The sequence below is a fragment of the Parasteatoda tepidariorum genome, chromosome 6, assembly GCF_982258835.1.
Source record: "Parasteatoda tepidariorum strain Cologne lab strain chromosome 6, Ptep-v5.0, whole genome shotgun sequence".
Classification (NCBI taxonomy): domain Eukaryota; kingdom Metazoa; phylum Arthropoda; class Arachnida; order Araneae; family Theridiidae; genus Parasteatoda; species Parasteatoda tepidariorum.
In genome coordinates, this window is record NC_141760.1 from 92,669,913 (window position 1) to 92,687,338 (window position 17,426).

General features: G+C 31.5%; 1 protein-coding gene across 1 annotated transcript; it reads left to right on the plus strand.

Moving 5' to 3' along the window:
• The first annotated feature begins 1,796 nt into the window (after window positions 1-1,796).
• Window positions 1,797-17,205, plus strand: LOC107449909 (MAM and LDL-receptor class A domain-containing protein 1-like). Its single transcript, XM_071178399.2, has 6 exons — window positions 1,797-3,410; window positions 5,661-5,869; window positions 7,541-7,825; window positions 8,817-8,959; window positions 10,563-11,414; window positions 15,284-17,205. Exons 1-6 carry the CDS (start codon window positions 2,803-2,805, stop codon window positions 15,530-15,532), a joined length of 2,346 nt encoding a protein of 781 aa, XP_071034500.2. The 5' UTR covers window positions 1,797-2,802; the 3' UTR covers window positions 15,533-17,205.
• The last annotated feature ends 221 nt before the right edge of the window (window positions 17,206-17,426 follow it).

Below are 17,426 nucleotides of genomic sequence, written 5' to 3' on the forward strand. Positions count from 1 at the left end.
TCTGCTGGGAACCGTGTCTTAACAATCAGTCCACTGCGGTATTTTTTAAATTTTTTTTAAATTTCTTTTTTTAAAGCAGAATTGAATTTAGCTATACACAAGTCAATGGAACAAATAGTTCAAAAGTTGCAAGAATTTTTATGTATAAAAAGCACTTCTTTTAAAATGTACGAATGATATATTGAATATACACGAATATATGCGAATATACGAATATATACTTGCTATCTAGGGAGTATCTGAAAATGTATAGTTTCCTATACAAATCTGTACGCTAAATTGAATGCAACTAATAAAGAGTTGATCATGTTAATAGTTATAAACGTTTAAGTACAAAAAGTACAATTTTGTACTTGCACTTGACACATCTTACATTGCTATACAGACAAGTGAGGAATCACAAATTGCTATTTAAATGAGAGGGAAAAAAATCGTTATCAAAATCGAACGAAACATTATCGAATCTGACGCGATTATAAACACTTAAACACCCCACGTCACTTACAGTCCGTTTTTCAGGGCTCAATCTTCTAACATTCATGGTTGGAATGTCAAGTCATTTTGGGACAAACCAGACGGCGTGAACCCTCTTTCCAAACTTTCTCTCCATAATCGAAGAAACCACTCACTATATAATTTGTGTGAACTTTGATGCGTGTACACGCCAGCTGTTCGCTAGGATCGAGCTCACGACTCCCAGCTCTCAACCATTGAGAAACATCTTAAACGATTACGTCACTAGAGGACGTTGAACGTTAAAACATCACTGCGAAAGCTTGATGAAGAAGTTATGGCAAAATATAAGCCTTTCAGTTCCGTCAGATCGCCTCCCTGTTTCTTCAGTTAATCAAACTAGTTTGATTATTTTAGTCTCGCTTTCCTTCGTATTTTGTTTATGTTTAATTTGAGACTTTCAATGAATACATATTTGTGTTTTTTTTTTGGACAAATATTTCAAAAATATATTTTGAAGGTATTTTTTTAAAGAACGCCTTGCTTCGAAACGTTTTTGCTGTATATAAATTTTCCATTTTTTATTACAGTTTGACAGAATATATATAAACATAATTGCTGTTTATTCCGAGAAGTATGACACGCGTCTGGATACTTAAAAATTATAATAATATAGAGAATTTATATTTAAAATGTGTATTCTTAATTTCATGATGTCATTCTTTTACCATATGATGTTTTTATTTTTGACTATAATACAGTTCTAATAATTTTTCATACCAATCTTTTGTCATATTAAAACTAATCAGTTTATAAATAAATTTTTTAAATAAATCCGAAAAGAATGCTCGTTAAGTAGTATTTTGAGAACATAATTTCTCCAAGTTTAAGAACTCACAAAACAAAACTAGAACAAAAAATTATTTTGCCAACTCTTAATATAAAACAGTTTTCCGAAGAAAAAAAACGAAAAAAAAAAAAAAAAAAGAAGAAAAAAACGTGTTGTAGTCTTGTGCAAGACGCAAGTAGAACATTAAATTGGTCTATAAGACAAGACAGTTTTTAGTAGTAAAGGTTGTTTTCTGAATAGCTTTCTGATATTTTAGAACTATTGGCTTCCAGATCTACTTTTTAAACATGTTAGTTAACTTCAATATGCTGTTATTCAAATATTTGGAAAAAGTTTCCACCCTTATATTTATTAAATACTACACGTTTTTTTAATGATTTTTTACATGGAAAGAATTAATGTGAAATTTGCAAAACGCGTTCATATCCATGCTATTTCGAAATAACGGAGGATCGTCTTTTATAAATTGAAACAATTCAAACTTAATTTCCATGAAATTTATTTTAAACAAACGAATAGCACTAGTTCAGTGAGCTATTAGATCAGCAAATTTATATTATTTGTAAATGTCGCGTTTTGGGCGCAGAGCAAATCGATTGAATTCACTAAGACCACAAAAGATTATATCCTTTCCTGTTTTACATCCGACGAAAAAAAATACTTTTTTCCTTACATAAAAAAAAGGAATTAAATGGTTACGGGAAATAGAAAAATAAAATCTAAAGCACTAACCGTAAAAAAGTAGAATTGATTCCGGTTAGCGTGTTGTTATAACTTTTCCCTCTCCTCAAATAAACATGCATTTAGTTCAATCATTAGGATGGAAAAAAAAGGACGACAAACTTTTAGCATTGGGCACGCATCTATTGCTTTTCACTTTAACAAGATAATAAAAAAAGTTATGCTATTGATGTATTTTCTATACTGAAATGTAGTTTAGTGGGTAAACGTTTACTAATGGCTTCCAGTTACTCTTTGAAATCAATCTGCGGCAGTACTTTAAATTCCTTACCTGTCAAACGAATTTTATTAGTTTTGTTGATTTGTGGAAGTTAAAGTAAATATCGGAAAATTAGTTTTAAAAGAAAGCTGTCGTGATAATGTTCTAATGTCAAGGAGAAGAAATTATTAAAAAAAATCGTCTGCCCTTTCTGAGTTAAAAAAAAAAAATCGTTCAGAAAACATGAAGAGAAATCGTTCAAGAATTATTCGAAAATTTCAGCCAGAAGTGAGGAAGTTTATTTTCGATTATCCCAAATGCGAACAAGAAGATTGTAATAGCAAACGATTTTAACACTTTTTTTCAAAAGTACTACGAAGAATATAAATTTGAGTTTAAAGTTTGTTCTTTTCCAGAAGTGAAAAGAGTTTATTTTCCTTATCCCAACAGCGAGCAAGAATATTGTCTTAGCAAACGATTATAACACTATTTCTATAATATAGTACCGAGGATAGAAATTTGACTTTAAAATTTATTCTTTTAAAGTAATAAGAAAAAAATGTATTACATATTTACGACTGCATTCATTATTTTCATTCATTCTATTTTTTCAAACGATGCGGTAAAGGCAATACATCGATCTCGAAGGGATTTCGATCTTGAAGAAATTCCAGAAATGTGTGATTTCGGATCAGTAATACGATTAACAACCTGTACCTGGAATTCTCCGGAAAACTTTTCTGGAAGACCGACTTTATGGCGATCAGGTATGGGAGCATCATCGTTTTGGATAGGTGGGCCAAGCACAGATCATACGGGTGCAGACAAAAACAGTGGATATATTTTTTATGAGACATCCCAACTGTCTCAAAATGTGATTTCGAATTCTAATTATACTTCAAATGTAATTTACAGCCCGCATTACAATCACACCGGACCGTCCGGTCTTTGTCTTTCTTTTTTCTACAATATAGCAGGATTAAGTGCTAAATCGCTCCGAGTGATGCTTCGAAATTCGGAGCTTGAGGATTATGTGCTATGGGAGAGCAAAGATAACTCTGATGGAACTTGGTATATGGGAGAAGTTGCTTTTAGTTACGGGGAAAGATATCAAATTCTATTCGAAGCTGTTTCTTCTAATCAGTCTTATAAAAGAATGAATTACAGGTAAGAAATCTTACTTAAATAATTAAACAAAAATTATTAATTTTATGAAAAAATGATAGCAATTAAAATTCTGCTTCTGTTTTGCGTAGTAAATGAAATTTAGTTTTCAAAAGTCAATTGTTTTTGTTAGGTTTTTTTGTTAGGTTTCTGACTAGTATAAAAATATGATTTTCAGCGAAATTTTTGAAATTGAGTTTAGTATAAATTTATAATTCCTGTGTTCTTAGTGATAACATTGGATAGATAAATAATTTTAAGTCTTTAAATGCGTTTATTACAGATCAAATTTCGAATCTGATCTGATTTATTTCAGGGGCTGGATACAAAATAATATAGTTAACTATAAACTACACATTAAGAGAAAAAATTAGAATTTCATTCTTTTTATTTATGTATTTTCGCAAAGACAACTACGGAAATTTTTAGAAATTTGCTTTTTTAACTACATTGATCCCTAACTTAGTAGTATATGCACTTGGCTTTAAGATAATAGTTCAAAACATAGTTGATAGCCCTCTGAATAAAATCCTAAAAGAATATTTTGTTTTATGCAATTGAATTTTTTTTACAGTGTTTGGCGTATATGCAAAACATGCCTTATTTTTTTTAAATCTAAAAATGGCAATATAAAAAGAAAAGAATAACAATGAAAAATTTTTTTTTGCTAGTTTTATAAAATTTTTAGACATAATAAAACAAATAAACTAGTTTTTAAAAGAATTATATTAATATTTAAAACTAGTCGAACTAGTCGAATACCTTAAACAAAAAGAAGTGTGCAGATAAAAATGGAAATAAATTAGAAATGATACTCATATTGGAAGTACATGTTTTGTTTCTTTTTAACAATTAATTATAAGAATTATAATTTATTCAAAAATGACGTTCAGACGTTCATTTTAAATATATATTGTAACTAACAAAATATATTTAAGATTAAGATTAGACATTTATGAATAAATATTTCAATATAATGTTATATCATGAATAATATCGAAAATGTTTCGTGAGTAACTGTTTAAATAAGTACATAATTATTTTAATTATGAAACATATTATAATATTACACAACATATTATTATTTTACAAAGCAACATATCAATATATTACATAACATATAATTAAATTATATAACATATAATTATATTACATAACATATCATTATATTACATAACATATTATATTACATAAAACATATTATTACATAAAACAACATTATTGTATTATAAAACATATAATTATATTACATTTATAAAATTCATTTATCCTAAAGTAATTCCACCCAAAAAATAAATTTCACTAAATATTTATTATTTTACTAAATATATATTATGTAAAAATTATAAAAAAAAATTGAGTTGTAAGGTGAACAGTTTTTCACATCATTTTGAAATATCTAATTTCACATGGGAAAATACAAAATTTGTGAGAAATCAGTCCCTGAGAAATCGAATTTTTAAAAAGTTGTATGTTTAAAATTTGATTTCTCAGGAATTTATTCAGGAATATTTCAAGCATTAAAATTTATTATTATTTTTTTGAAAACTAAATTGAAGCTCAACAATAAGATAATTATTTACCAACTGCGCTGTATGATTTAATATACGAATTATTTTCCATCGGTATGATTTTCACTAACTGTTATTTACTTATCTCACTTATGCAGCACAAATATATTGTGTTATTACTATATAAGGAAAGTAGATATTTTTATGAATTTGAGGAAAACTAGCTGTAGGATGTGTAGAAATAATAAAAAGTTGCCTTCTGATTGCAAATCTCTATAGCAAAATACAATCCAGCAATTCAGTCTTGTTGCTGTATTGTCTTTTCATTGCTCATTGCAATTCAATATTGTTACTGTATTGTCTTTTCATTGTTTATTGCAAATTCACTGTATTGAAATTCAATATTGTTGCTGTATTGTCTTTTCATTGTTTATTGCAATTCAATGTTGTTGCTGTATTCAATCTCGACAATAGCGTGTTATTACGGCAGAAAATTTAGATGTTTCTAAAATTTCACATTACGTGGTTATTTCAAAAGACTCTAAACTGTTTTTTTTTCTGTATCATTATTTATGTCATTGTTTAATTAAAGTTCCAGTGCGTATTTATGTGGTCAATATTTCAAAGTAGTGAAACCATGTTACTACAGTTAAATCTTATTAGTATTTAATAAATTCCAAAGATTCTTTTCATTTGTTGAAATAAGGTTAAGCTAACGGAAGTTTATTTATTTTATTTGCAGAGGTTATGTTGCTTTAGATGATGTTAGATTTGATAGAATTCCTACTAAAGAAGCCTGTATAGGACACTGCACTTTCGAAGGTGGATTCTGCGACTGGGTAAACATGGAGGAAGACGATTTCGATTGGGAACTCGGAAGAGGAAGCACTAATTTTATAACCGGGCCACCCCGAGACCACAGTAGCTATGGAAAAAATGAACAAACCGGTGGTAAGAAATAATTAATATTTAGGTTCGTGGTTTTGCCTCACATTCTGATGCCACTTTTCTGAAAGTCAACATTGATTCAGAAACAAATACAGATATAATATTTAGAGAAATTTTTTTTCATTTTTTTTCTTCAGAAAATTGAATCTTGAAATATTTTTGATTGTAGGTAGCTATAAATTTGCCCTTTGAAAAGAAAACTGCACATAAAAATAAAATAAGTAATTAATAATTAATTAATAATTAATTAATAAATTAATTAATAATTAATTAATAAATTAATTAATAATTAATTAATAATTAATTAGTAATTAATTAATAATTAATTAATAGTTAAATAATGATTATTAATTAATTCATTTAATAGTTAATTATTTATTAATAATTAATACTTATTAATAATTATTAATTAATTTATTAATAATTAAAATAATTAATTAAAAATTAATTAAATACTTTAAAAAAAATCATGATGTTTATTAAGGAGGGAAATAGTAAGTAAGCATTTCAACTTGTAAGAAATATAATGCAGGAAAGGAAAAAAAATTGTATGACTTGTAATAAGCACTTTTCATCACAAATACCACTATGAAATGAAATGGATATGGATATTTTCCACTATAAAATACTTGTTTATTCATAAAATGCATATTTTTCGTCAATAAAATGAATTATGGATTTTATTGAAATCGATTCAAAATATAGGGTAAAATTAGCAGTAATATTAAAAGTTTGTTTCATCGGTTAAATTTTCAATTTTCGAAAAAATATCAACATGTTTTAAATAGTGATTACTGTTAAAAATACTAAAAATAGCTACAGGCTAGTAGCAAAATTTTTTGATTTAGCCCCATATAAAAGCCCTCTTCTTCAGGCTTCACTTTTATACTTGCTATCTATTTATAAATGACAAGCGCGTCTTCCCGAAATAAAAGTTTGAATGAACAAAATAATTGTTTTTAGGTCCACTTTATTGACTAAAGTTTTAGGACTAGTATTTCGTAGTGATGTTTCATTGATTAACACGATGGCCGTTTTATGTAATCAGTGGGGAAGTCTGTTTCCTGTTATGAAAGCAAAATTGTAAACATTAAGTAATCGAGATAATTTTTTTTATAAATGAAAACTCCACTTTAGAGTCCTGACGAGAAGAATTTCCTTTATAATGACTATTTTTCAGAAACGGTGTAGCCAGCATATTATCTAGACGTGAGAAAACTCAATTGAAGAATAAGTCATTTTATGATAATTGGTTGCTGCTTGTTCGAAGTCATTCATTAAATCAGTTCTGTTATCTCTACTGTCTTTATTGTCTGATGCTCAAGCCTGATAAAAAATTACTGCAATTTGTCGGATGGTTTATTTCTTTTGATTTAGAGTTCTATCAGTGTAAATAAGGGAGTGCTCAGACATCAGTGATCAGTGTGCCTAAGTGCTGAGGCACCAGTGCTCAGGACCTATTTTTATCTGTGTAAATTGAGTCACTGCTCAGGCATCTAATGTAATTCTGATGTATATGGTCTGGAGCAAGTTGATTTATTTTTTGGTGTTAAGAATTGTTATGGGCTACGGAAAAAAACATGCTGTCTGGTATAAATGAAATTAAATTTATTAAATAAAAAAAGGGCATTCAGTTGGCACTTGTTGAACAAAAATTTTCTTGCTTATTTTCAGGATTCGCATACATAAGCACTGCTTATCCGAGGCGACCTGGTGATACAGCCATGCTTCGCAGTCCAAGCTTCTCAACTACAGGGGACAACAGCCCGATGTGTATGAAATTTGCCACTCATATGTTCGGATACGGAGTGGGTACTTTGCGTGTGGTGCTCAAAAACGAGGATGAGAGCGATAAAACAATCTGGGAGATGTCCGGTTCTTCTGGCAGTAGCTGGCACAAAGCACAAGTGACACTCTCTTCACTGAGTCCATTCCAATTATTGTTGATAGCTATAGTTGGTAAGTTTCCTTATCTTAAGGAATGAAACCATATACGAATAATAAGTACTATATTTGTTGTTTGTTGGTATGCGTAATCAATTTTATATGAATTTTTTCCGAAACTGCTTCTGTCACCAGTTAATTTATTGTTATCTATGTTATCATCAATGTATGAAATACCTACCGACATTCTTAAGAATGCCTGGTCATTGTATAGAATGACTGACATTTTGAGGCATTGTATGAAATCTGCGAATTACTATGCATGTTTTTTTAGCTATTGAATAGAATGCCTAGGTAATCTATGGAATGATGTCCCGTAGTGGACTGATAGTAAAGACAAGGTTCCCAGTATAGCACCGAAGTCAAGCATCACTGACTGCGGTCAGTAAGCGGATGGGTGACTACTTTGATTAGCCTGCGTAGGGACCTAGTGTGCACGGTATCGGTCCTCTTTAAGCTGTTTTACCGTAAAGTGCTCGACTTCACACTTAGGTGGTCGGGCTACCAAAGAAAGGGAGCCATCCCGTCTGCAGAGGATCAAAATTGCGATGACATGTCTTCGGATCATCCTCAGGGATGTTTCCCAGATAGTCGCCAATTGCTCATAATGCAGTTCTAGTGCCACGCAAATAAAAGAACAAAATACCAATCTATCTATTGAATGATAAATGCTCTGTAGGCAAAGTATAGAAATATGATAATTTTTAGATACTTTAGCCAATCATTTTAACGAATGCTTGTAGATCTCAGTAATGTTATTCTATAGTATGTCTCTAGGTTTATATATTGTCATTCCATAGAACGACTAGGCAATGTGTGAAAGTGAAATATTAATCGTTCCATTGTTTACCTGTTGATTTTATGCATTCTATCCAATAAGTGGGTATACGGAAGAACGAATACATTAACAGTGACATACACGAACATTTTTAATTAATACAATTCAAAATAATTGATTTAAATTTGAGGTGACTACATTAATAAAAGGTTTTTTCTCCTTTTTTAGGTAATCAGTTTGGCAATATAGCTGTGGATGATATATCTTTTCAATCTGGTGCATGTCCTGTTGTACCACAGACTGCTGCAAAAGACAATGGGGATTGTAATTTTGAAGATAATATGTGCAATTGGAACAATCCCTCCCCACAGGTTATCATTTCACATTCGAAAGATATTTTCTCTTGTAATAGCACTTCATCTTGAATTTTGTTTCAATCGAAACCAGAAAAAAAAACTGAAATTAATTTGAAATATTTTGAGTTCATATAATAGTTCTTTTTGGCTGATGCTATTGTTAACATATTGTAAGCGGCTATAAGTAGAGTAAATATTAGACTATCAAAGTTGACCTTGATTGTTTTATTACTTTCTCATTTTTGACAACACTAATTCATTTATACAAAGTATTGTTATTAGGAAAAGCACATTGAGAAACTTACATTTAATTTATTTGATAATTTCAAGACCGGATATATTTGAGAACTTATATGTTTACGAAATATTTCAATTAAACTCTGTTTCTTATTTTTAAAAGAGAAATTTCAAAATATTCAATATAATTTAAATGTATAGAAAATATTAATAGTAATAGTCAGAAATTATATGAAAGAGAAAAATAATAATTTATTAAAAGGAAAACATCGATGTGAAAAAAAGAGCCTTACATTTAGGGCTCGCGTTGCGCATATGTTCTACATCTTTAAAGTTATTTTAGAAATACTGAATCAACTGAAAGTGTTTTGTCTGGAAGCGAAAAAGCTCATTTTATTAAATTTACTTGAATATCTTACTTGAATATTTCGCTTCTAATATATATTTTTTGAATTCGTTTAAAAAAAGTTATCTACTTACACTCATTAGAGTATCTCAAATTTTTATTAGGTAGAAAAAAGCAAATATGTCATCAAAATATGGAGTACCAATATTGAAGCTAATTATTACAAAGGAAGAATTAAAGCCATCATAAACCAATTTATTTATCAGATGACGCTGAAAAGCGTCCAGCTTTTATTTGTAAATTATTTGCTTTTATTCATTAATAAACACTTATTAGTTTTAATCAAAAAATAAACTATTTTTCGTAGTTTTTGATTTCATCTCAGTCTTGGTATATTACTCGTGAAAATTTTGAAAAATTTCTATCATTTAAGACGTTAATGACCTAGTTTCTAATTCATTTTTAAAGTAATAATAAAAACAAAAACAACGGGAAAGGCTATAGTTTGTCTAAAGTAAGAACTCCCGTAGCCATTCGTCTGGACCCATGGCGGACGAGGTATAAATTTCAAGTAAGGGTGTGGGATCACTGCTTAGGACAGGTTTTGGTTATGGCCTGCGTGAGAAAGGGAATTTTTTTCGTGTGTCTATTGTGTTAGCCCTAGAGTGCAGAGAAGCTACCCTTCCTTACATGTGCTATTCTTGTTTCCCAAGCAGCAGACGGCTTCAGACTTCGTGGTGGGGTAAGTTCTTACATTAGACAAACTGTATACAACATGATGTTCTTTATTAGACTTTTCAATATCATACTACATCTATCTCATATTCATATCTACTTCATCTGTTAATGGCTCCGCTTAGTTTAATCTATATGCTCATAAGTTCATAAAGACAGAAATGAACTAAATAAACTTTTCAAAAAACTCTTTGTCAAAAAAAGCATACAAAATTTAAAACTTAGTTACGTTTTCTTAAGAGTATCAAAAAAGATATAGTTGTTTTTATAACAATTAAAATGTTGTTGCTTTCATTGCAGGATGAACTGGATGATGTAGATTGGGCGAGGCAATATTTCTACAATCAAAATGGTCCTCACGTCGATCACACCAGAGGCGACAACAAAGGATACTACATGAACCTTCTCCCAAACACATCTCCTTTGATGAAAGGTGGTACAAAAGGATGGCTTGTAAGTTCACGGCTCAAACCAACAGCGAACCCCAAATGTTTATCATTCTACTATTACATGCATGAAAGACTCATTGATCCAAACGGCATGAGTTTAGGAAGTTTAAAAGTTTTCGTTCGCCTGATGAAACCAGGCAAGCCGTTTTCACCGATTTGGCGACTTTATAACCACCAGGGTGAGCGATGGTTCCCGGCAAGGGCTCCAATAGTTAGCCTCAAAGATAGAACACCACCAGATACGGCATTCGAAATCATTTTCGAAGGTGTTTGGGGTGATGGACGGGCTGGTGATATAGCTATAGATGATGTATCCTTCTTTGACGGGGATTGCACAACTGAACCTTTAGGTGCTGCCGCGGTTGTTGGTGAATGTTTCTTTGAGACAGATATGTGTGGATGGATTCCTGTATCTGTTTTAGACGACGGGCCATCTACTCTTGCGCCAACGACGGAGCCAAAAACGTTGAATTCAGTAGAAGAAAGTTTGTGGAAGATGGCCAGAGTGGAGAATAAACCGGCCGGTCTTCTAGATCACACATTGCGATCACCAGTAGGATTTGTATTTTTCGACGTTTTTCATAAAAGTGTTGTTCAAAAACCTAAACTCCGAAGTCCTATTTTAGAATTTAGCATTAGTACTGTTAGATGTTTGGGATTTTGGTTCGTTGTCTTTGGAAGAAGTGACGCAACTGCTTTAGAGGTAAGTTGTCTATTATAAATATAATTATTGACAGTTTTAAAATACATTTTATTCCAAACCGTTCTAATTATTTTAAGTGTTGAAATTTCTTGATTGTCTGCATTATTTTGATTTCAATCTCAACTTTAAGCTTCATAAGCGGAAAAAAACAAGTCAAAGGAATAAGTGGATAGAAATATTTTTAGTTTTCTTTATATGTAAATATATATATATATACTAGCTGACCCGGCAAACGTTGTTTTGCTATCTGAATTATTTCTAGGGTGTGAAAATATATCTTATTTATTGTAAGTGTGTGCGTGTGTGGTATATGAGTGGAAGAGACATGGAGTGCTGTGAACGATGACGGAATGTGAAAATATTAACACATCAAATAATAGTTTTTTTTAATTTATTGTAACTTTTTGTTATAAATTATATTTACAACGAATTCTGAAAATATTAGTCGACAATATTAATCTCTTAGTGCAATGGAGTGTACAATATTTTTTGTCATTTCATCTTTAGCTAACACAAATAAACTGGATGGTTTGCACAATCGAGAGCATGCCACGTACAATTTTCAGTGTGAAAAACATGGTGTGCTCAAATCTAAGACAACAACAGACATTGCTTGGCCTTGTCATTGCAAATGCCAATCTAATGGGAAACTAAATGCGTTTAAATTAAATTGGCACATCTGTGGGGATAATAAGGATTCGTGGAAAAAATATACTTTCAACACGGAATTTGTCATTTAAAATAATGACTTTGATAACGTTGTTCATTATTTTTTTAACGACTAATAGCGTGCCGTTGCACAGCCTTGGTGTGTTCAAATTACTAAGCAAAATAACCGGAGATCCAACTTTGAGTACTAAATTATGCGGTGGTATGCCAGGTAAATCCAATGAGTTTAAAAAATGTTGGAAAATTTGCAGCTTCAAAGGGATCGCAAACTGCATCAACGGATATATATATCATCAAGTTACCTGGCAATAACTGTTGTATCTTCAGATTTAATTCGTTGACGTCCATATTTTTGCTGCTAAAATCGCCCCTGTATTGTGTGTGTACATCGCGGGAAATATTAGGTTAATGATAGCATCTTGTGAATCAATGATTGTGCAGAAATCGTCCAGTAATTTTATGCTTCCAGTCTCATCCTTAGTAACTTTTCCATCACCGATATCTAACAATTGTTTCGAGAATGTTTCAACAGCTGGATCTTGAAGAATTTAGATTTGGAGGTGCATATTTACTTTTAGTTAAACTTTTTCAACATTACGCTAAAGTGGAGATGATTTCAAGCAAGCAGTGATCTCATCAGCGTACGTTGAATGCAGAATGACGGGAAGTGTTTGTCTGAAATCTCCTGAAAGGAGTAACAGAGTGAAGCCAAATAATTTGTCATTGTTTTTTTTTATATCGTTCAATGTTCTGTTCAACGTCTCAAGCGAATGTTTGTGTGCCATAGTGCATTCTTCCCAGATGATAATTTTACAGTGTTTCAATACTGTAGCCTTAGACGATTGCTTTTTTATGTTGCACACTGCATCTGGGTTGCTTTGAATATTTAGTGGCAGCTTAAATACTGAATGAGCTGTTCTGCCTCCATCCAATGGAGTTGCCGCAGTGCCAGATGATGCAACGGCCAACGCGATGCCACCGTATTTCAGCGAAAATTAGCGAAATAATAAATGTTTTGCCAGTTCTACCTGGTGCATCCCAAAAAAAATCCACATTGTCCTGCTGAAACTGAAAGCATAATGCAGTCATAAATGTTCCTTTGTTCCTCATTCATTAGCGGAACATTGCGAGTAACAATCGCTGCCATTTCTACCATATTGCATTGAAGTTCACGATTCATGTCATTGTTTAATAAATCAGATGCACTTCAATTTGGCGAAAGCATACCTAAATGACTGAGAGGCAAAATGTCAATAATAATGCAAAGATCTTTAATAGCAATCAGTGCTTCATTGTACATAGCATAGCTGAATGCTATCGTTAGATCGTTGCAACGTGTGAGATGTTGATACAGTATATCATCAGTCATTGAATCTTTGTGATTTTCCCATAACGTTTCTATACGGGCCGGGAAACACGTAGTTAATACTATAGCGAATTGTAGACGAATTTGCTTTGCAGTACAGTTCAATGCTGCTTCGGCAAAGCATACATTCCCGCTGGTTGTCGTTTTCCAGCAAGCCGAGTGCAAGACATGCATCTTTAAACGTTTAATGCTGATGTCCATCGACTTTACGTCTATACTCTCCCCAAGGTGTTTGATTTGAATAAACCGGGACATGCATCAACCGGTGTGCCTTGCTTGCGGGAAGTCCATTTTTTTTGTTTGAGCCCAACTGAAATAGTGTGGTACTTCTAAGTAGAGTAATGTCCGTGCAAAGGCACCAAAAGCATCCGCACGATTACGCAATTCGAAAAATTCGGTGAGTGTAGTTTTTGGTGAATTTATATAGCTCGGTCAATCACTGTCTCGTTCGTGAAATATACGCGATGACCGTTTTCAAGATGGACGGTTAAATGAATAACGGTTGGATCCCGTTCATGAATTGGGAAACCCAAGATAAGTCAAGCAGCTTCAATTGAACTGGTGTACCGGCCAATTTGGTACAGTGTTCTTTCATCGTTGTTATTCACCGGAAGAGCAGTCACATTGGTATTTTCAACTCGAAATACTGCCATATCACTGCCTTTATTCACATACTTCCAAATATATTTGATGCTATTCTTTTAAGGGCGAGCATAAGTATTAGAGTTTAAAGTGAATTGTTGCAACGTGCGTGAATATTACTTTTTGATTTATCAGGTTTCTATGTCTAGTTTGGATTGGAATATGATTAAATAAAGATATATTTAAAATATACGTTAAATCTGTCCAAAAAATGAAAAAAAAAAATTTGTTATAAACCTATTCTCATACCTACTGAATATACATATAAAATTTCATCAAAATCGATCCAGCCGTTTAGGAGGAGTTTAACCACTAAAACTGTGACAAGAGATTTTTATATATATATATATATAAAAGGGAAAAATACCAAGTTATTATTGTATTTAAAGAAGATATCGTTTACTCTTGTGTTATGCACTACAATAACATCGTTATGGAAACTTGAGACCGTTATTAGTATTATGGAAGAAGCAGTAAAGATATGGGGAATTTAAAATCAATTATTTCATGCTTCTCTTCATATTAATGATGACTTTTTCAAAAGTTTAAGTTTATTTTAAAAATAGTAAACTGTTTATTTGATATGTATATTGTGCAATAAATATTGGAGACTGTTGCACTTTGACCTGCATGCACCCCGGATATGCGTAAAACATTAATTTTTTCTAATATTTACTAATTTATATTAACTCTCTGTTATTATACTAAGATCGTAATACTGAAAGTCATTAAAGTTTCTCTTAGTGTTTATACTAAAAATCGGAATACTGGAAGTTATGAAAGTTTCTCTTTGTAATTATACTAAGAATCGGAACATTATTACCGTAACGATAATAATACCTCAATAATATTAATAACATAAATATATTTCCCTGATGAGATTTGACTAGTTCAACGCTGACAGCGTAATCATTAAATATAGTAATCGTTGAAATAATATCTGTCTCACAATTTCATACTGCTTTTGAGACTGGTAATGAATTCTTGAGTTATTACTTTTATTCTAGTTATATTTTTAGAGGCAATTAAATTCCAAAAAAGCACGCGTGACTCTAAGTCACCTCATTTTAAATTACTATAATAAGCATTAACCTAAGTCTCTCCTTTATAGTATTCTACTTTAAAATAACTTCTGTTTTTAAATTTATTTTTTAAAATTTATGATGACGTTTTTTTCCTTCTCGTTCGATAGGTTGTATTACTGGATTTATCTAACTCAGAGCAAATTCAGAGGATCGTAATCTGGAGACTGGAAGCGAAGAACTTTGCGAACGCCAGCAGGACTGATTGGAGTTACGCTCAGGTGAGCGTCGACGCAAAAGGCGACTATTTACTGCAGTTTGAAGGAGAGTCTTCAGATGGCGGTTTTGCTTTGGATGATATTTCATTCTATGAGGGCTCTTGCCACACGAGACCACCAGCTGCTGTTGGAAAAGGATAGTTGCACATTCCATTGCTCCAGAAATTGCAGCTCATATACAAGATTTATGTACGAGCTGTTCTTTTAATTAATTTCTTTGCTAGCTCTTCTTCAAATTTTGCTAATCATCATCATCGAGGCGATTGCAATCAGATACTTTAAGAGATATTTTTTTTAAAAATTAGCTTTAAAAGCAAATGTCGACACGATGTCAATGCGATGTTGCTGGTGTTTTTGCGATCTGTCAAATCAAGAAGGATTGAAAGTGAAAAGATGTACCCTCAAAACGATTGCTTTAAAAGGGAAAAACGTGTCATTGGTTCACCCTTTACCCACAACATTGCGCAATTTGTATGATTAAAATTACTCATACTTCCCGTTGCTCTATCTTCATGTTGTTTATTTACCTTCTTTAGCCGCCCTTCGACCCTTGAGAGCCTTAATCTGTTCTTTCGTATTTTTCGTCTAGTTTTAGCATAGCTGGAACTTATTGTCTTGAACATGTTATATTAAAGTTATATTGGTGCAGCATAGCCGGTACTAGCTTTTGTGCTATTAAATTCTGTCTACATTCAACTTATTTACATTGTATGGTATTAAAATTTGAAGAAAAGGCACTATCTCAAGCTCCAACTGTGTCGCCTGGCTAGAATCAAGCCTAGTGTTCTGATTCTATATATTGTGACTGTTGAGAAATATAGCCGCTGAGGAAAAAAACGAAGTCTTTGCCTACGGCTGAACTTTTTCTCATTCTGTGTTCTCAAACATCAGTTGGTAATTGATTGCTTTGAAATAAATAGTTGAAACTCCTACTGTCAGCTAATATCTAGTTGTAACAGGATTGAACAAATTTGCTACTTTTGAGAAGAATGGTGGGTCGATCTTGGAAGAAGTTTTGACAAAATTGTTTGAGTTGTTTCGAGGATAGTCTAAGAATACTATGATTTTATAACACTTTGTTACTGAGGGAAAAAATACTCCTCCAAGCTTAATTTCAGTAATAAAAAATGTTCCAATTGCACTTACAACTCGGAAAGAGAGGACAATGCGTAAAAATGAAATATGAATACCAATTGAATAAGCTTAAAATAATCAATCTAAAATCGTATGGCCAGTGATTTATCATATTAATGTGATTAGGGTTGTATATGAGTGAGAAAAATATGTATAAGTTACATGACCTAATTTTGATGGTAATCACGCTCGTAGCGAATAAAAGGTAGCAGAGAAAATATTGCTTACCTTTGGTTGGTGCATGGTCACTTGTGCTTGTCTTCACTTGTGTTTACTTCAATAGTGCTGTCATTCCTGGATCGACTTACTTAAGATTACTAAGCATTGTTAATGTAGCAAAAAGTTTTGATTGCCTTTTAAGATAAGAGATTATTATTAAATAAACATAATTTGCAAGTAGGAGTTTGGTGTTTTTAACAAGAAGGATAGATGAGTAGTAAAGTGAAAATAAAAGTTATACATTTCATAATTAAGTAACGCCATCCAGTGGCTAAAATAATAAAAAATGAATTATTGAACTAAAAGATTAGTGATGTACTTTATGATAAATTTTGCAAGTAAGTGTGTATGTAAGTTGCATGTAAATGTCTATGACTCTTAATTTCATTGTAATTTTTCCCCTTTGTTTACTGACATATAGATGTAAATAGATAAAGTAAATAAATACATTCTTCAAGAAATTACTTAATTCAAAAATAAATTCGACAAATATTCTCCATTCAACTTAGTTTTTTGTCATCTTTATTGTGTGTTTTCATGTGATAAAGGTTCAATATTTTGCTAAGTAAGTAAACATATTTCAGTTGTCCAGATACAAAACCTGTCCAAGATACAAAACCTGTTAACTGTGTTATTTAAAAGAAGTGAGTTTCATAAATCAGTTTTAAAAAATTTCTGGGCT